At 39.8% G+C, this 21051-nt stretch overlaps 1 protein-coding gene across 1 annotated transcript in view; it reads right to left on the minus strand.

The window, feature by feature from the left end:
• Nucleotides 1-8481: 8481 nt before the first annotated feature.
• Nucleotides 8482-21051, minus strand: part of LOC122788319 (potassium voltage-gated channel subfamily V member 2-like) — a 17938-nt gene continuing 5368 nt past the window's right edge. Inside the window, exon 2 of the mRNA XM_044055403.1 lies at nt 8482-9431. Within this exon, the coding sequence (XP_043911338.1) occupies nt 9174-9431 (258 nt within the window). The 3' untranslated portion in view covers nt 8482-9173. The remainder of the gene's footprint in view (nt 9432-21051) is intronic.

Here is a 21051-nt window from a genome sequence, read left to right on the forward strand (position 1 = left end):
CAGTGAATTCAGAATACATTTCTTCACATGGAAGGAAGTACTTTCATGGAATTTTATTTATTTATTTATTTAACATTTGTTTACCGGGAAAATACGACTTGGAACAAAGCCAATTTTCAGTGGAGGCCTGGGGAGAAAAGCTCCAGACTCATGTGTTTGAAATATGGGAGGAAACTGGAGCACCCAGAGGCAACCCACACGAACACAGGGTGGACATGCAGACTCCGCATAGAAGGCACTCTATCCAGAGAATCAAACCAGAGAACCTCTTGCTGTGAGGCAACAACACTACCACTGCACCACTGCGCCATCCAAAATGCATGAACAACAAATGTGCCGTCCAACATGCATGCATAACAAATCATGATGCTCGTTCATTGTTCAATTGTTCAATTGTTTATTAATGCACATCAGAGAAATTGCATGTAAGTGCCCTGTTTGGTTCAGATCCTAGCTTCACAGGTGGTTCAGTTTGTGTTAAAATACATTGTGTACTTTTACCTGGCTGAAAATGTGAACTCTCAAACCTGAATTTAATGTTGTCATAGTAAAATAATTTTTTTCTTGACATTTATTTTTGGATGCTTAAATAGTATCATAAGTGATAAAAGGATAGACAACCGGTTAGCAGGCTGCAGGATGGATTGACACCTCTGGCTTAATATTTTACAAAGTCAGTAGAGTGCTGTGGAAATTTCAAATTAGCAGTACACTCTCTCAGTAATTCATCATGTACTTGTCCAAGTTGCCTTTGGAGTCACACTGACTCGCAACAGCACCCCTATGGGATTGCACAAAAGTATCAGATGTCAATGGACACCTCGGAATGGCTGTCCTCATTGCTCACATGTGCCATATATTGCCACTCCTTTCTGTAATGCAGAAGGCAAGCTATTATGCCATAACTTTTTATGCTGCTGGCATTTTGAATGTACCTGCAATTAATTGTGGATTGTGTCAAATTCTGAACTGGTAAACTGATGTTATCAGCTTATGTCTGGATAACGCATGTTCATTTTTATTAACTGTGTTTTGTTTGGATCTGAGAAAAGCCAGTGAAAAAATAAAGTAACCACTGAACATGATTTGTTGTGCACATAGAATGAAAACCCTGGCTGCAGACATCGACATTAAAAGCATTCAATCTTTGCATTTTCTGTTCATCGACTCTGTTGTTGCACCACAGCATTTTCCATAACAATAATAATGGTTAACATTACAGTAAACATAATAGACCCCTCTGACAAACTATATACATAGAAGCTCTAACAGACCAAATAAATGTACAGTTACATAACTGGAATACAAAAGGGAGAATAAATTAGAAGAAGTGCTGGAATAGTTGCTGGGTTAGGAGAATTGATAGAGACCTGTAAAATGAAAGAAAGAGGTGACAGCAAATAGAACCTTCTGCCAGATGAAATACTGATGGAAGAGACTGAAAACAGACTACTATTTTGGTAACTTTCTCAACACTGTTTATGGACAGAAATGCTTAGCTATTTGCTATTGGTGGGGGGGGGGGGTTAGACATTTTATTTTGGATGTTTTTTTTTTGTTATGAATCAGTTATAGCCACTGCCAGCCATTTATGCTTGTGATTGTTGTGTGATTAACCTCTGTTTGTTGATACAGAACTATTTATTACGGATACTCTTTTGTAAAGCTAAGCTAAATTCCTTAATGACTTAAAGTGAAGTTGTTTGACTTTTAGAAGGCAGGCCTGGCATTTTTATGAATATCTCCTTCTAGTAGGCTAATTTTCATGATGGCAAAGTAAGAGCTGGGTTTAGTTGGGAGGTTTTTACAATACTATAAAAGGTCACCACAGTCTTCCATGAATAAATGTTATCAGGTAATTAACTTCCCAAATTATAAGATAAGAAATGTCTAGTTTGTTTGCGCTGGATAGGGAGTTGTTGGTTTGGGTAGTAGTGTTGTTTTGAAATTCTGAAGGGCTGGGATGGTAGCAACAAACCGAGTGGGAATGTAAGAATGGAGTAAATGCTGAAGTTGCTTAACAGTAAAACAGAGGATTATGTTATAGTCAGTGATCATAATCAGTTTGCCATGTCTTTCAGAATAGGATTCATACAAATTCACCTTGAGAGCTACACCTAATTGGTAATGGATTCTAAGAAATGTACCCATTTTGAGGACACATAGCAAACTGAAGGGATGACCGATTGCAGACCTGTTAGTAAGCTGTAATGCTAAGAATGCCATAATGGTCATTACAGGGATATGAAAGACTGCCAAGACAAGTTGACTCAACAAAATATCACAGTTTGGATTCATCAAGGGCAGGTCACACTTAATCAGCCTAGTGGACTTTTTTGAAAAGGTCACAAAAGCAATGGATGAAGGTAAAATGTGTATACAAACAAATTCTCCAGCACCTCACCAAAAACAACTTAACTGCCCCACCCAAAACGGTTTCCGCCCTGGCCGTAGCACTTCTACAGCTCTCATCTCATTCATAAATATTATTGCTCAAGCTAGGGAACAAAATAAACTTGCCTCTTGTCTCTTTCTTGACCTATCAAAAGCCTTTGATACTATCCACCATCCATTACCCTTAGAGAAACTCTCCCACCTAAACCTATCCTCTGCTACTATCTCCTGGTTCTCTAGTTATCTTAGCAACTGTCCCAGTCAGTCAAATGGAATTCAGCTATCTCCTCAGAACTTCCAGTGCTGATGGGAGTACCCCAGGAATCAATCCTAGAACCACTGCTTTTCAACATTTGTACCAATCAGTTATCAAGCTCCACCCCACACTCATCCCTAATGCAATATGCTGATGACTCCACAGTCATCACCATTGCAGACACCCTTCCCAAACTCCATACTACAACTCAGGAATCCTTCTTGTCTTTCGAGTCCTGGCTCAACCAAAACCATCTAATCCTAAATTCAAAAAAAGACCAAACTCCTTCTCTTTCTAGCAAAAACAATGACTCACCTGAAGCCAAACTTCTCCATCACCTCCCACAACAACACACCTATCATGGTGGATAATCACACTAAACTACTTGGGGTCATCATTGATGACCAGCTAAAATTTGAATAGCAGGTACTAAACAACATCAAGAAAAGCCACCAAAAACTAGGTCTCCTTTATAGAAACAAAAAATTTCTCTCTTCTCAAGCAAAAGTTGCTCTCTCACATGCCTACCTTCTTCCAGCCCTTCAGTATGGCTCTCAGATTCTCACCAACCTGCAGACCTCTCTTATAACTAAACTTGAATCCAGTTTTAACAAAGTAGCAAAATTTGCCACTGAACTTCCTTGCTCCTTTCACCACTGTCTTGCACTACAAAAACTGAAATGGTTAGAGTTCCCTCACAACCTTACTCTCTCTCCCAGCTCCAAATAATCCATTCCATCCTATAACAACCCACTTTATGCCCCACCATATTACCCATCATCTCATCCTATACCCCAGCTAGAACACAACCAAACCCAAACTCAACATAGGAAAAAACCTGTATAGCTATTACCCCGCCAAACACTGGAATAAACTCTCACTGGACATCCTAAACACTACATCCCAACGTCTATTCAAAAAGACTGTAAGAAATCACCGTAGCTTAAATAAACTTTGCCTCTGTTATCAGCCCCCTGACTAACCCATCTCTCCTGACCAAACATTCACTTCTTTTTCTCCTACTAGTACATAACCCTACCTCTGTCCAAACTCACCCTCCCTCCTTCTCTACAAAACCCGTCCCCATTCTTACCCCTACACTTTCCTTTACTATTACAGTCTCCTCACCAGTAGCATGTTCAACAACTACTGCTGCACTTTAATCTCTCCCTGACTGCTACCCAGAAACTTCCTTACTAACTTGTTTTCTCTTTACTGTAAATACTATTTTTCCTAGTCTACCTACTTCAATATACGTAGCTAGCCAACACTGTATAAAATCTGTAATCAGTTCTATTATTGTGTACTCACTTTACATTATGTATTTTTTGTGTACTTGCACGTTTTTTAACTTTGGGGCTTGTATATGTTTTGTAACTATGGGGCTTTTCTCCCCAGGTCTCCACTGAAATAGGGCCTCGTCCCAGATGGACTAACCCAGTCAACAAATGTCAAATAAATAAAAAATAAATAAATAAAATAAAATGGTACGCACTGCATACTTCAAGCTGGCAAAACTTTCCAATCCCCCACTCAGGCATAGTAGAAAAGCTAAGCAAACTTGGGAATAAACCCCCTACATCACCAGCTAGATTGTCAACTGACTCACAGGACGCAGAAGATCAAAATAGATAATGTTACCAGTGACGTTCCCTAGAGTTCAGTGCTGAGACCTCTCCTGTTTGGCATCTACTTTTCTGAAGTAAAACCCAATAACAAATGGCTCAGGCTAAATAAATTTGCAGATAACTGCAAGCTAGGAGAAGTCACTGAATCCCCAAATGACTTAGCCATCATGAAAGAAGGTTTGACTTAAATAAATAACTAGTACCAAAATCTTGTACTGAAACTAAATGCCAAAACATGCACTAGTGTACCCCTTAGGAAGTTATCTACCCTGGAAACTATTACATTGATAATACACCCCTAAGAGCTGACCCACATTGACAATAGTTTTCTTACAAATTTCGTATGGGATGTATTGTTCAGGATATGGGAATTTATATGGAGAGTGACCTAACTTTCGATCAACATATATCCATTGCCATAAAAAAGTATTGCATTTTGCACAGCTTATAAACAAAGGGAGGGTGTCTAGGTCTAGGGATGTTATTGTCCTCCTTTACTCAGCCCTCATTAGGCCAAGCATTCAGTATAATGCCCCCCTTTGTCATGTATCTGTCTAGACACATGTGACAACTGGAACACACACAGGGGTACCTTACTAAAAGGATACAAGACCTAAACAACATGTCCTTGATTGACTGACACAAAGCTGTCACTATGCTCAGTATCCTACAGAATGCTAAGAGGTAACCCATGTCTGGCATACAAGACACCCTCCAACCCATTACTGATGGATTTACTGCACATCAACAAATCAAAAGGCATCAGATACACACACTCTGTGAATCGAAACCTCTTCTGCAACATCAACAGAAAGGTTTGGAGGGACAGGTATATCTCACAGAGAATACAACTGCTCTGGAACAGACTCCCTGTCCATGTAAAATGAAGCACATCCCTGTCCATATTCAAGCTGAATTGGATCTCTGGATGGGAAATAGGAAATTGACCCCAGGACTACCGTCTGTACTAACAGTGGACAAATGCAGCTCCTTTATCCCATGCATAGGTCCCTTTAAATTATCTATCGTATGATCCCAGTTATTCTCACTGGGGGTAATATATAATTATTGACCATGGAATTTGTAAGGCCAATCTAAAACCAAACTCAAGCAGCAAAAGGGAAATTGGCTTGGCTTAAAATGGTCTGCAAGGGCAGATAGCCTAGTATTTACTTATGAACATAACACCTGAAATATAAAAATAATCTGCTACTTTTCCTACATTGCACTGGCTCTATCTTTACATTAAAATAATGGTTGATTTGCTTAGTTTTAAGCCATATATATCTTCATCATATATATATCTTCAACCCCAGCCATAAACAAACTATACAATAGAAGGAGGAAGCTACTACATGATAGAGCAAAATCCCAAAAAGGGAAGGCATCCCTGATCAGTATTAGCAAAAAACTACGGGCACTCATAAAATCGTCTAAGGCCAGCTTCGAGAGAAAAATTGCACAGGACACTAAGGATAATCACAAGGCTTTCTTTAGTTATGTTAGGAACCTGGGTGAGAATTCCCAGATATGCTCAGAATTAGTCCAAAATGACAAAAAAAACACCTAACCCACAGACATTGCCAACATCCTAGCTGACAGGTTCAGCGCAAACTTCTCCTTCCCCTCCCCACCAAAAGGGCAAATATCTATCCCAGCAGAGTGCTGCCCCCCTGACATCTCAGATGCTCAGATAAGAGCTGCCCTCTCCAAAGCAAAAAACACAGCATCAATGGGACCAGACGGTGTCCCAGGCTGCGTCCTACATGAACTCCAAGAAGAGCTAAACCCAAACATAAAACTACTGTTCAATCTCAGCCTTACTACAGGATATGTACCCAAAGAGTGGCGTACAGCAACAGTGGTCCCTCTTCTCAAAGGTAGTGCCTCAATGGATCCTGGAAACTATCTAAGCCTGACTAGCTTGGTCTGCAAAGCTATGGAAAGGATCATCATGGACCTCATAAATAAAGATATTGGGGACCTACAGACACTGGATCCTACCCAGTTTGGCTTTGTTAAGGGCAGATCCTGCCTCTTAAACCTGGTTGACTTCTTTGAAACAGTCACTAAGGCCATTGACAAGGGGATGGTGGTCCACACAGCCTACCTAGACCTCGCAAAAGCCTTCGATACAATACCCCACTTGGGCATTATAGATAAGCTCACCAGCTTAAATATAAACCCCTATGTCACTAGATGGGTTGCAAACTGGCTCAAGGACAGAACCCACATGATTGGAATTGCTGGAGCCATGTCAGACGCCAAACCAGTTGCAAGTGGCATCCCACAAGGCTCAGTCCTGGGACCTCTCTTGTTCGGTATATATTTCTCGGAGGTACAGGCCAACACAGAAGGACTGTGGCTGACCAAGTTTGCAGATGACTGCAAACTGGGCGCCATAATCAACACTCCAGCCAACACAAGCATCCTCCAAAAGGGCCTCATAGAAACAGACAACTGGTGCCAGAGCCATGGCCTCAAGCTAAACGCCAAAAAGTGTATAGTCATCCCCTTTGGCAAAAACAAAGTGCCCACAAATTACCACATAGGTGGTAATCCATTAAGTACAGAAGAAGTAATTAGGGACCTGGGGACCCAAGTTGATAGCAATCTCTCATTTGACAACCATGTGGCCAAAGTGGTTAGAAAACATTTTATATAGCCCACCTAATCATGAAGGGATTCACATCTAGATCAGGGGAGGTCATCGTGCCTCTTTACTCATCCCTCATCAGGCCCATAATTGAGTACAATGCCCCTTTTGGGATGTACCTTAGCAGACACCTGCAGCAACTGGAAAGACCCCAAAAGTACCTCACCAAGAGGATCAAAGGGCTCAAACAGATGCCATATGCTGCCCGGTTAAAGAAACTCCAGCTCTACTCAGTGGCATACCGCCTGCTCAGAGGCGATCTGTGCCTGACGTATAAAGCCATGTCCAACCCGAATTAATGGACATGCTGCACCTCAGAAAATCCAAATCCCCATCGAGCTACGCGCGAGAGACTTGAACCTCAGCACTGAAATAAATAGGACATGCTGGAGGGACAGATTCATAACCCAGAGGCTCCCTTCACTCTGGAATAAAATCCCAGTCCAGGTTAGGCAGAGTCCCTCATTGACTCTCTTAAAGAGGAATCTTGATGAGTGGATGGGAGATCGTAGGTTTACCCCGGGTATCACTTCTGTGTCACTGTTAGACAGAGGCACAGTATACTAACCTCGAAAAAGGGCATAACAAAATTATTTTAAAATGGGTGGCGAAAGCCAAACACACTCTGGCTAGGCTTATAAATGCCCTAGGGCAGATAGCCTAGTATGTATCTATGAACCTATGAACCTATATGAATCTCATAGTTTTCTTAAAAATCTAAACTAAAAGGTATTTTTTCTGTCCCCCTACCTGGATACATTGACAACTACATTACCTAAACTAACATATTCAAGGTACACTATCATCTCAGATTTGCCATGTTTATACACACTTTTCCAGAGTAAAGTTTCCATTTATCCTCTCTACATCTAAATATTTTTATTGTGGTTATTCACCCTCTGTCAGATAATGATTGGCTTATCAAGTCAACTCAGACTAAGACCCCATAAAACTATAAATACAATTGTATACATTCAGAACCATGTGTACCCTCAGGTAAGTACTACAAAGGATAACCATCAGAAGTCTGAACCTCTGTACATTTCTAAAAAAAGACTGCATAAAATATTACTGGCATTTAAATATACTCCATAAGAGGATTTCACTTGTCACCTGGGGCAAAAGGACCTTAAGCATGATGACAGTTACCTGGTTAGAATTTACAGTAGTGTTGAATAACATCATTAATAATAACAGCTTTCTACGGTGTTACTTCATTTCAAATATGTTTATCTTTGTAGGGAAATTTAAATAGAAATTACTGCTGTCCCTTAACCAATTACATAAGGCCTTAAAAGTTTTCTTCACACACACACACACACACACACACACACACACACACACACACACACACACCAGTCATAAATTCCTCAGTGCACTGCAGTTAATAAGTCACTGCACTGAACATATAGTAAAGTTTCAAGTAATTATGACAGAAATATCCACTTTGGATGGAATGAATTATATATTACTTTAAAAAATACAACATAAACTGAAACATCAATGCTTTATGAGAACTTTTAAAACTGTTGACATCTGTTGTGGTTGTACTACACCATAAGAATGTACTGGAGACAATAAAAAGAGAAATGGTACACAAACAGGAAGATGCACCTGGACTATACTAAAACAGCTTGGACTACCTGAAACAGTTCATATTTGCTACAACAGCAGCGTCAGTTCATCCAATGATCCAGGTTCCAAAAGCCTGGCTCTTAGAACAACGATGAAAGTCTGGAGACCATCTCTGTGCCGTTTGTCAGTATTTAGCTTTTGTTATGTATGACTGCCCCCTGGTGGAGACAGCAGGTACTGCAACAAATATGCAAATGAGACAGGAAGTACAAATACTCATTTAAGCAGTTGCCTGGGAACATTACTGGTAGCAGACAAAGTAGATGGGACATAATAAACCCCAACCACAGGCAATGTGATGCTTTTCAGGTTTCTACCCACTAACATTCACCTCTTTCTTCCTCGCCTCCCTCCCCCACTTGCTCTGCCTTGTAAATGACAGCTGACTCATAGAGTAACCTTGGGGACAAACTCCAAGAGGAACTAAATAGGGAATAAAAAAACTAAAATAATAGGTGACTGATTGGTGAATCAGACCAGTTGAGCTAACCAGGTGATATGGAACCATTTTCACTATAAAATATACTAAAATAGCTCAATGACCACTAGAACCCTATGTCATATTTCAAGGACTAGCATGAAGCAATTTTCCTATCCTACTAATTTAGTTACGGTCTTGCCCTCTGCAACAGTCAATGCACTTCTGTAAAGCTCGTTGTTTGAGGCGAATCTCATTCCTGTCGGAGTTTTTAGTAGGTCTGTGTGACTTCAGCTTGATATAGTAGTCAGAAAATTTTCCATATAGGATGGATATGGGCATCCCATTCAGGATAATTCCAAAGGAGATACAAAGAAATGCCACAACACGTCCAAGCAGAGTTCCAGGGACTGTATCTCCATAGCCAACTGTTGAGATGCTGACCTGTTGGAGAACAGGAAAAAGGATTTATTCTCTTGGTTTCACTTTACTGTTACACTTTCCTATACTCACTGTTTGCTGATATTGTCTGTTGTTATTATGTATGCTATCACTTCCAAGCACAGCTCTTAGCTGAAATGAGCCCTTTGGAACAGTCCACCTAAGCAACTAACAGATAACTAAAAGAATAAAAATAAACAAGTATTTCTCTGTATGTTCCCATAAAGATAAAGAGTTGCAAAACTTTAGTGTGCCGGTCAGTAAAACAATCATCCATTATTGCATTTGAGAAAAGACACATTACAAATGTAGGTATCACCTCTGCAAATAACTAAAACTGCATAACTTGCAACATATTGAATGGTGTAATCATCTGATTAATTTAAACTTACAAATTCGTCTTGTACATCACTTGAAAAGAAAATTCAGCACTTGAGTGCAACTAATAATAAATAAACAGGGATCTCTCAGGGTAAGGTACCTGCTATGTCCCCAAACGAAAAAATGTCAATATCAAGGTGCAGGTACTCCACGACTATCGAAGCCAACCATCAACCAAAAAAGCAAAAATCAATAAAAAATTTTTATACTTGAACAGCAAAAGAACTTTATTCCATGGGTTGTTAGCGCTTTCACGTCTACTCTGGACGCTTCTTCAGACTTTAATAATAAAACACTTCATCACTTCTGTATTTAAACACTTATCAATTAAAAAGTTAACCAATGAAAGCTTTTGTACGAATACATAACTATAAAAAGTCAGAAACTTCTAAATAGATAAAAAGTCAGAAACTTATATTGTGAAAATTAAAACTTCAAAATTTAACATTGACATTAAAGTGGATGTAGTAATAGATTATAACTGTTATTAACATTTCAGATGGCAAATAGCATATAAATATTTAAAAATACAAGAGCATATAAAAACAGCATGTAATAAAAACATTTCAAGTGTATGAAACTACTGAAAAACTTCTAAAAATACATATTCCTACTAACACCAAGAAACATGAAAAAGTCAAAGGTATAGCAAGAAATAACTGCTAATGCTTAAGATGACGACTGACTAGAAAGGGTTTCAAAGTAACCCTCTCATTGAGGCCATGTCCTTCATCTGCTTTCATTCTGATGATCCATTTACATTCTTCCCTTTCAGTGAAGTTACTTACATTGCCTAATCTCAATGTGGTGTGTATCAATTCAATGACTAAGAACTCAAAGGTGTGTGTGTGGTGCCTTGCGATAGAACATGTCTAGCCAGTGCGTTCCTGTCATTCTCCCTGTTGATCGCATATAAATGCTCTGTAACCCTTTCCCTCAACGTTCTATTCGTCATACCGACATAGAAAGCCTGGCATTTGGTGCAGATGGCTAAATAAACTATGTTCCTTGTCCTACAGTCTGCATAATGATCGAATTTATATAGCACACCTGTGTCCGGGTGCCTAAAGTTATTCCTGCCCAGTATGTATTTGCACTGATTGCAACTGCGACATGGAAAGGTACCCATTCTAACAGCAAGTGGTTGATCTTGAAGTCGCCTTTCATAACATAACATGTTCCTTAAAGATCTAGTATTCTTGTAGGAAAAACTGGGGTGAGGACCTACAAGTGCTCTAAGCCTATCATCCAACTGTAGGATACCCCAGTTCTTTCTAATGACATTAGTAATACTCTTGTTCTTGTTGGTATATGAAAGTACCATCCTCTTTTACTTCTAATAAATGGCCTGCTTTGTTCCACCTGTTCACTAGTTGCTATCCTAATGTAGGGTCTTGTTTCTTCATTGCGTTCTGTTTGTTGCAGGACTATCAAATCATTGTCATGGTAACCCCTTGATTTAAAGTCAGCATCTAAGCCTATCAATACATTCCTATATGCTGAATCATCGCTTGTTAGGCATGAACAGCGTGCTGCTTGATTCTTAACAATGTTCTTGTGTATGTGGGGAGGGTGCATACTATCACGATGTAAGTATGCGTTCTTTCTACAGGGTTTCCTGTAAATGTTGGTAGTGAAACATCCATTATGCTTCCTGATGTTAACATCTAAGAAGTCAATCTGGTGACATGATCTCTCCCCAATCAGCCTAAGAAAAGATGTTGTGTTGTTGATGTAACTTAAAAACTCATCTAGGATAGTAACATCACCACTCCAAACAAAAAACACATTGTCCACAAAACGTTTATAATACTTGAGGTGCTGTGAATAAAACTCATTTCCAAAGATATACATAGATTCCCAGTAGGCTAGTATAAGGTTTGCATAAGAATTGGCACATGACATGCCCATCGCTACCCCTGAAGTCTGCAGATAATAACCATCACCATATAAAAATACATTATTTTCTAACACTAATTCCATCAGCATGGTGATCATAATCACTTTGTTGTTAGTCATGCCCTTCTCTAGAAGAAAAAGCCTCACGAAGTCTATCCCTATATCATTAGGTATGCAGGTGAATAAAGACTGAACATCTAAAGTCATCATAATGTCATTCTCCAAGTATGCTTTTTCAACAGCACTCTCAGCTAGAGATTCCATTAGTTGTTTAGTATCTCTCAAAATGGAGAAGGTAGAATCAACTATGGGTCTAAGTTGCTTCTCAATATAAATTGAGATACATTTAGTTAGCAGTCTGAAGGGTGGGTCAGACAATGTCTTATGCACCTTCGGAAGACCTCTGATGATAGGTACCAAAGGTTTTTCAACTAGAAAATAATTATAGAGATCATTGTTTATAATATTGGACATCAACATATCATACAATGAGGCATGAAGTTTACTAATAACCTTGTTTAGATCATACATGTGTATTTTTTTATATGTGGTTTCATCCAATAACATTTCTAACATTCTATTGTTATAATATACACTATCAAACAACACTATTGCACCACCTTTATCTGCTGGGCGGATAACTATAGTATCATTGTTTTGTAAACTTTTTAAAGCTGCTGTTTCTTGTCGGCTTAAATTGTAAAATTCTGACTTCAAACCTGTTTGTTCAAACAACATATAAAAATCATTGCAACAAACTTTCTCAAAACTTTCTAAAAGCGGATGCAATTCTGGTACAAAGCATGAAGGTTTCCTAAAATTATTAATTACTATATCCCTTGTCTCAGTGTTATCATTATCATAAAATAAATCAAGTGCTAAACCCCTAGTAAAAAGTTTTAATTGTACTATCAACTCACTAATGTCTATCCCTTGTGAAGGCACAAACGATAGACCTCTGTTTAACACTTTCATTTCAGCATCAGTCAACTCATGGCTAGATAAATTAATTACCAGTTCATTGGAGTTTTCTTCCACATTCTCTTCTGTGGTTCCCGTGACTCCCCTGAGGGTTTCCGTTTCTTCCCCTTGTACTGGGGACTCCATGTCTTGCGATCTGCTGGTAGAAATGATAAAGGGAATGTAAGATTTGTGTTGTCTCTCTCATTAGTCTCTGAATTCCCTTCTGCTGGGAGCAAAGTCTTCTTCCTCACTACCGGTCCCAAGCTCTTAGTGTCCAATTGTCTAATGGTTGGTAGAATATTATCTGCTGTAGTATTCCTATTTTGTAAGTTTTCAGATGTTCCTCCATTCTCCACTAGTAATAAATCTGAACCATTCTCTGTTGTACACCCCTCTGCATGAGTGCCTGCAAAGATGGCCACATTAATACTTCCTGATGTAGTGGGACGCATTTCGCTGTTACCATCCTTACTATTGTCAGGAATGCAAGAGTTTGTTACATCAATAGCTGACCAGATGGATTCCTTAGGCCAAGAGAAGACGTTCCCACGTGCAAAATCGGAACAATCTCTCTCCAGTTTCTTCTTTTTCTGTTGCAAGAGTCTGTTATCAGTTAGAGTTAAAGTAGTGGAAAGTTCAGAGAAGTAATCAGATAACTGTACAGATGTTAAAGAAGAATTTAAACACTCTTCCAGAATGGAGATCTCTTTCATGAGTTCTTTCTCATTTAGCGAATACTGTATTATTAACAGCTTGATATAACTATTGCTAGTCTCAATATTAAGTTTCTGCCAGTCTATTAAAAGGTCTGGATATTTGTTACCAAAAGTGGGCATCTTTAAAATGCGTAGCCCTCTTGGTGCATAAGACATTCTAGAGAAGGGCATGACTAACAACAAAGTGATTATGATCACCATGCTGATGGAATTAGTGTTAGAAAATAATGTATTTTTATATGGTGATGGTTATTATCTGCAGACTTCAGGGGTAGCGATGGGCACGTCATGTGCCAATTCTTATGCAAACCTTATACTAGCCTACTGGGAATCTATGTATATCTTTGGAAATGAGTTTTATTCACAGCACCTCAAGTATTATAAACGTTTTGTGGACGATGTGTTTTTTGTTTGGAGTGGTGATGTTACTATCTTAGATGAGTTTTTAAGTTACATCAACAACACAACATCTTTTCTTAGGCTGATTGGGGAGAGATCATGTCACCAGATTGACTTCTTAGATGTTAACATCAGGAAGCATAATGGATGTTTCACTACCAACATTTACAGGAAACCCTGTAGAAAGAACACATACTTACATCGTGATAGTATGCACCCTCCCCACATACACAAGAACATTGTTAAGAATCAAGCAGCACGCTGTTCATGCCTAACAAGCGATGATTCAGCATATAGGAATGTATTGATAGGCTTGGATGCTGACTTTAAATCAAGGGGTTACCATGACAATGATTTGATAGTCCTACAACAAACAGAACGCAATGAAGAAACAAGACCCTACATTAGGATAGCAACTAGTGAACAGGTGGAACAAAGCAGGCCATTTATTAGAAGTAAAAAGAGGATGGTACTTTCATATACCAACAAGAACAAGAGTATTACTAATGTCATTAGAAAGAACTGGGGTATCCTACAGTTGGATGATAGGCTTAGAGCACTTGTAGGTCCTCACCCCAGTTTTTCCTACAAGAATACTAGATCTTTAAGGAACATGTTATGTTATGAAAGGCAACTTCAAGATCAACCACTTACTGTTAGAATGGGTACCTTTCCATGTCGCAGTTGCAATCAGTGCAAATACATACTGGGCAGGAATAACTTTAGGCACCCGGACACAGGTGTGCTATATAAATTCGATCATTATGCAGACTGTAGGACAAGGAACTTAGTTTATTTAGCCATCTGCACCAAATGCCAGGCTTTCTATGTCGGTATGACGAATAGAACGTTGAGGGAAAGGGTTACAGAGCATTTATATGCGATCAACAGGGAGAATGACAGGAACGCACTGGCTAGACATGTTCTATCGCAAGGCACCACACACACACCTTTGAGTTCTTAGTCATTGAATTGATACACACACCACATTGAGATTAGGCAATGTAAGTAACTTCACTGAAAGGGAAGAATGTAAATGGATCATCAGAATGAAAGCAGATGAAGGACATGGCCTCAATGAGAGGGTTACTTTGAAACCCTTTCTAGTCAGTCGTCATCTTAAGCATTAGCAGTTATTTCTTGCTATACCTTTGACTTTTTCATGTTTCTTGGTGTTAGTAGGAATATGTATTTTTAGAAGTTTTTCAGTAGTTTCATACACTTGAAATGTTTTTATTACATGCTGTTTTTATATGCTCTTGTATTTTTAAATATTTATATGCTATTTGCCATCTGAAATGTTAATAACAGTTATAATCTATTACTACATCCACTTTAATGTCAATGTTAAATTTTGAAGTTTTAATTTTCACAATATAAGTTTCTGACTTTTTATTTATTTGGAAGTTTCTGACTTTTTATAGTTATGTATTCGTACAAAGGCTTTCATTGGTTAACTGTTTAATTGATAAGTGTTTAAATACAGAAGTGATGAAGTGTTTTATTAAAGTCTGAAGAAGCGTCCAGAGTAGACGTGAAAGCGCTAACAACCCATGGAATAAAGTTCTTTTGCTGTTCAAGTATAAAAATTTTTTATTGATTTTTGCTTTTTTGGTTGATGGTTGGCTTCGATAGTCGTGGAGTACCTGCACCTTGATATTGACTGAGTACAACTAGCTGAGGAAAATACTGTGTGTTTTTCAGCACTCTTACTTTACACATAGTGGCCATGTAAACAAACCCTTGTTAACTCAGGTGTGAGCCTCTGCAAGCGAAAGTGTATCTTGAACATGAATTGCAGATCCGTCAACAACAGGCTGACAGGGAGGCAAATGCTGTCATAAAATGCTTTGCTCTGCCTAGGTCTGTAATTCTGCCTATCTAGGCAGCATAGAAAGGCATAAAGACAGGATTCCATGTGCAGAATATAGTTTCAGAATAACTGAGTTTTGAAAAGAAATAAGAAGTGTGTGTGTGTGTGTGTGTGTGTGTGTGTGTGTGTGTGTGTGTGTGTATGTGTATACAGATGCATGTTAGATTTTATATGGTTATCTTACATGTGGTCAACAACTAACTGGTTGGATGTTACTTTCCTGATGCTGTTTCCCCCAAGGTTAACCTTCCCCAACCTCCCTAACAATATTTTGGATCAATGGCTTGGCTACAAGATCACAACTTATGTGCCTAGTATTTTAATCCTTGCTGGGTGTTTCTCTTTTTCCAAAGGTTGTATGGTTGAGTTGTTAGAATGTTTGAGTAATAAAGTATAGGAGTGAACTCTCTCATGTGGGAGGTGCAGGGGGACTTCACTTGCTTAACAGTAACATGGTGATCATCCAGTTTTGAGTCAGCCTTCATAGTGGAGTTTATATGTGGTTCGGCTGTATATATATATATATATATATATATATATATATATATATATATATATATATATATATATATATATATATATATATATATATATGGGTCCACTATGTTTAACCAATGTGCACTCTGAAAGAAAATGATCAAAGGGAGTGCAGTGCAGTTCAGAGTTAGTGGAAGTCTGGCATTTGCCCAAGATGACTAAACACAGGAGATAAAGGAATTTTCTCTTTTCCTCTGGTATTGTGTAATCTCAGGATTGGTATATCTAACTTCCTTATGTAAACTTACAGTGTAATCCAGTCAAAGAGCTTGATCTTGCCGGACTGACATGATCTGAAGAAACTGCTCTGGCTTTTATCATTGCATCTAAACTGAGGCTCCTCCTTCTGAAGTAGTAGGTCCATGGGTCACTTCCTGTGTCACCTGCAGGAAGTGGTACCACTTTGTCCTCACTGCTCTGGAAGTTCATCACTGCTAAGCAATCAGTCAAGGAGTTCCAGGAATGTGGGTTGCATAAACTGGTTGAATATGTTAATGCAGTCAATGACCACATCACACTAGCCCAACAGGTTCATCATAGGATCACTAATATGCTATTGCAAGCCCATCCCACTGTACAGGAGAGGATGGTTACAGGTGTGGGTCCATCATCTCAGACCACTGTCACATTCATAGGGGAGTTCACAGTCTCCCTGTCTTGAAAAAGTGAAAGGACCTTATACAAGGTGGAGACCCGGATATGCCAGCTGAATTGGACTCACCATTCTATATCTCTGTTGGGGATGCACCAGGCTGGTACTTCCTTCTATCAGTAACACATTTCTGTATACACCAGTGCCATGAGACTAAGGAAGCTTAACACTGACATATCTCCTCTACAGACAGACCCGAGGCACACTCACACAAGGTATGTTTTTTTAACAGTCTGCATATATCAGTTATCGTCATGGTTGTAGCAGCACTGTGAAGCAGGATTGTCACATATTAGCAGTGTTGAGCATAGGTGTTTGTTTACAAGAGCTATGGTGATGGGATCCACCACTGGGGAACTGGACATGCCTGATGTCAGCACTGCAGTAGACACTGACAATGATGGTGGCCTAACACTAGCACAATCTGAGGTCACAATACCACTGTTGGCCACTGTAACTGTAAATGACACAATACAACCCATGTCCAGTAGTGCAGTTCTGTTGTTTGTAGAACCTGGCACCATTTCTACACAGCCCATGGAAGAGCAGGTCATTCCTGGTACCTCTAAACAGGGATCAACCTTATCTCCCTTCCATACCCCTGCTCTGGGCAGTGGTGTCACCACAGGGCATGGGAACAGAGCTCAGAGTAGCAGGTGGTGCTCATCACTGCCAAGGCTCTTGACAATTACACTACAGATTTCAAGGCAGTTAGCCAAGTGAAGCAGATGCCACTCCATCACCATGACAGAGTTGATAAGTTCACTGCATGGCCCTGTATAAAGGGGTATATGAGGGCTTCAGTGAACATGTTGTTGAGTCATATGTTTCTCACTGTCTCCCAGGGCCAGTGCCATTCCTGTGGCCACTGCTCATTGGCCATCATTGTGAATATACCCCATAGGGCAGGTAGGTCAAGATTACATACTTCTACAACCTTTATACCACCCAGTGGTGGTAATCCTAGGTTATCCTGCTGTGGCATGGCATTGTCTCCTCTAAAGAAGTAGCTTTTGTGGTGCTCAGGCATGTGGCACGTGGTATGATCAGGCAGTCACAGTCACACGGTTTGAGTTCTTCCTTGCCAGCAGATGCTGGTGCCAGTGCTGCTCCTCAGAAAAGATGCACTATGGCTATGGACATTCATAGTTTGTGTCATTCCCACATGGGATCCCACAACACTTACCACAGACACATACACACAGGGCAACCACATGTGCAGAAGCTGCACCCTCTGGAACCCATAATGAACAAGTGCTCATAACATCGGAATATCTACCCCCCACCTCAGGAAACACTACTCCCTCCCTGCACAGTATATCCTGCTCTCACCACTCTCCTGCTGATAGTACATACTCTCTCCCACATTCTTTTTCCCCCCTTCCACTATTGTGCCCATTGCTGATCCTTGTCACTGTGCCCATCCCCATTTGTGCATATGATGACAACTGTGCTCTAGTCTCAGTGTTGTGTTAGCAGGATAGGAAACATCTGATGCACTGTAGAGCATATCCTGGGTGTAGTATTGCATACATAAGTTTTAGTCTTTGTTGCATCTAATCTGACATATGGTCATGGTCCATATACAGACACCTTGGCAGTACCATAATGTATTGTGTCTGCCAATGCCTGCATGTTCCTCTGATAGCACCTTTTCTGTTGTTAGCTCCAAACTGTCTGGGACTTTAATGGTAATCTCTTGCTGTAGCTCTCTGCACAGTAATCAGTTATCTTGCTGCAGGTCATCAGTTCCAATGCCCTCTTTGATGTTCTGGGTCTGGATCAGTGCAGCACTATATGGTGTCTCAGCCATGCTCTCTGGGGTGTGTTTCAGTGTCATGAACCATAGCTGCAGGGCATACCCAGCATCATCAGTAAGATACCCCTGTGTGATTTCAGCCTGCATGAATTGTTTTTTATAGATTAGACACATGCCAGATGTGGGAATCATGGGAACTTCCTGGATGGTACTCTGACATGTTGTACATAATACCCTGTGTGCTGCACACCACCTCACAGCTGATAGAGCAGACACTTTTAATTTGATGTATGGGTGTCTATGTGGACCAGGTGAGATCCTGATGGCGATGTGTATGCAATCAGTGTGCCTAATATCTCAGGACAGTGGGCTATTTTGTAGAAACTTTAAAAACACAGAAACAAAACGCCAAAGGCACCAAAAAAATTCTTGAAGTAGTCCAAGGCACCCAGGAAACAAACTCAGCCACTGATATAAGGATAATTCAAAATGTGGAGTAGCTGATGGCAGATAATCAATTATTGTAATGCTGACACCTGTGAGTCTATCAGTGAAATGGCCCTATGCACTCCTTTTAAAGGTAATCTGTGTATTCAACTGACTTCTAAATCAAGATTTTGGAACCCATACTATAGCACAACAACTGCCCTAGTTGTCATCTTAGATATCATAATCAAAGCTAGAGGTAATAATAACAGATTTCTCCATAGCCTTTGACACAGTCTCTCACTCCAAATTGCTCTCTAAAATGTCTGCACTTGGTCTGTCTAATACAGCACTCAGCTGGTTCTTTAGCTACCTTTCTCAAAGGCAACAATCTGCAAAATGCCTCTCTACATACTTCTCTTTTCTCCTAGTTAATACCAGTGTGGCCATAATGAAAAAAGACTTTGTTTTAAGCTTATTGCCATGTCTCTGAATCAAGCACCAGTACTGTCAGATGTGAACATGCTAATTTTCTCCATAGAAGCCTATGCATGCATTGTGCTAGCAAAGGCAGTCACACACTCACACACATACACACACACAAACACATACACAAACGTGCACGCGTGCACACACACACACACACACACACACACACACACACATCCACTCACCAACAAAGAAGCTGCTGTCACTCAGACATACTCACTGACACACTCAGCCATATACTCACACAGACAATTCAAAAGACACACACACACACACACACACACACACACACACACACACACACACACACACACACACACACACACACACACTTGGGCAGCCTTACTTGTGCCCCTACAGACGCCACACTCACTTCCACACCTGTTCACATTCTAACATGTTACCTACTCCCATGTCTTCATTGAACTTAACCTGTACCATGAGAACTGCCATAGGAATGAATGGGTCACTGTAGACATTTCCAGGGGGAGAGTACCATTAGCTACTTCCCTGGACTGCCTCATTAGCATGTGGCTTTGCCCACTGGACCACTGTCCACACAAATCTCCCATGACCAGTAAACCCCAGCAGCAGAGCAGTCTCAGAATTGGAAAGGCTTAAGATGATTTTGAGACCTTCTGATTAAAGGCGTCCATGTTGCAATAAACTTTTCTAAATCTCAGGGCAAGTCTTTTGTACTGACAGTAGGTATGGTTTGACCTAAAAAATCTAATTTTTCTGTAAAAAATGTGTCACTTTGGACTTGTAAATAGATAACAACCTTCATGTGATTATAAACTAAGGCATATAGCTGTGCTCAGTATTCGGAATGTCTCTTTCTGTTTATAATGCCAGTCATAGCCCTGGCATGTGTTTCAGTAAATGCTTACAATCGCTTGAGAGCTACAAAGCTCGCATGGTAAACAGGAGATTTCCACTTAAAAGCCTTGTACACAGAAGAGCTGGGTAATCCTATCCTGAAGGCTAGGCAATATATACATGTACAATGTGCATCAGGCATGCAAGACAGTGTGTAAATGTGCTAGGTGGACAGAGAGGGAATCATCTGAGATATCATACCACAGATTTAGATTTCGATAAACTTGACAGGTATGAAGCTATATTGAGGTTAATGTAAACTCCTGGCAGAAATAGCAGTAAAACGTTTCATTATCGAAACATCTGCAGCTGAAGCAAGAGCTGTACTTATCAAATGGGTCAGTCGTCTTCCCACGGATGGCAGGTGTAAACAATGGTGATTGCTAAGAAGGATGGACTGCGGTCACTGCACTTTTGGAACATGGTATATCTGTATGTGAAAGATACTTCTATATATCTACAGACTGTACTTTCCCTAATACTATTTATCCCCACCTAATTTTTGGTTTGGGATAACCCATTTTAAACAGTATAAGATAAAAATGCAGTTTGTAAGTACTGTAATATGAAAATCAATTATGCCACTATGTAACTTTTATTGTTTAAGTTTGTATATCATGGGCCAAATTTTTTTGCAATTGCCCTAAAGC

The sequence above is a fragment of the Protopterus annectens genome, chromosome 13.part0 (genome assembly GCF_019279795.1).
Source record: "Protopterus annectens isolate FY-2018-M chromosome 13.part0, PAN1.0, whole genome shotgun sequence".
Taxonomy (NCBI): domain Eukaryota; kingdom Metazoa; phylum Chordata; order Ceratodontiformes; family Protopteridae; genus Protopterus; species Protopterus annectens.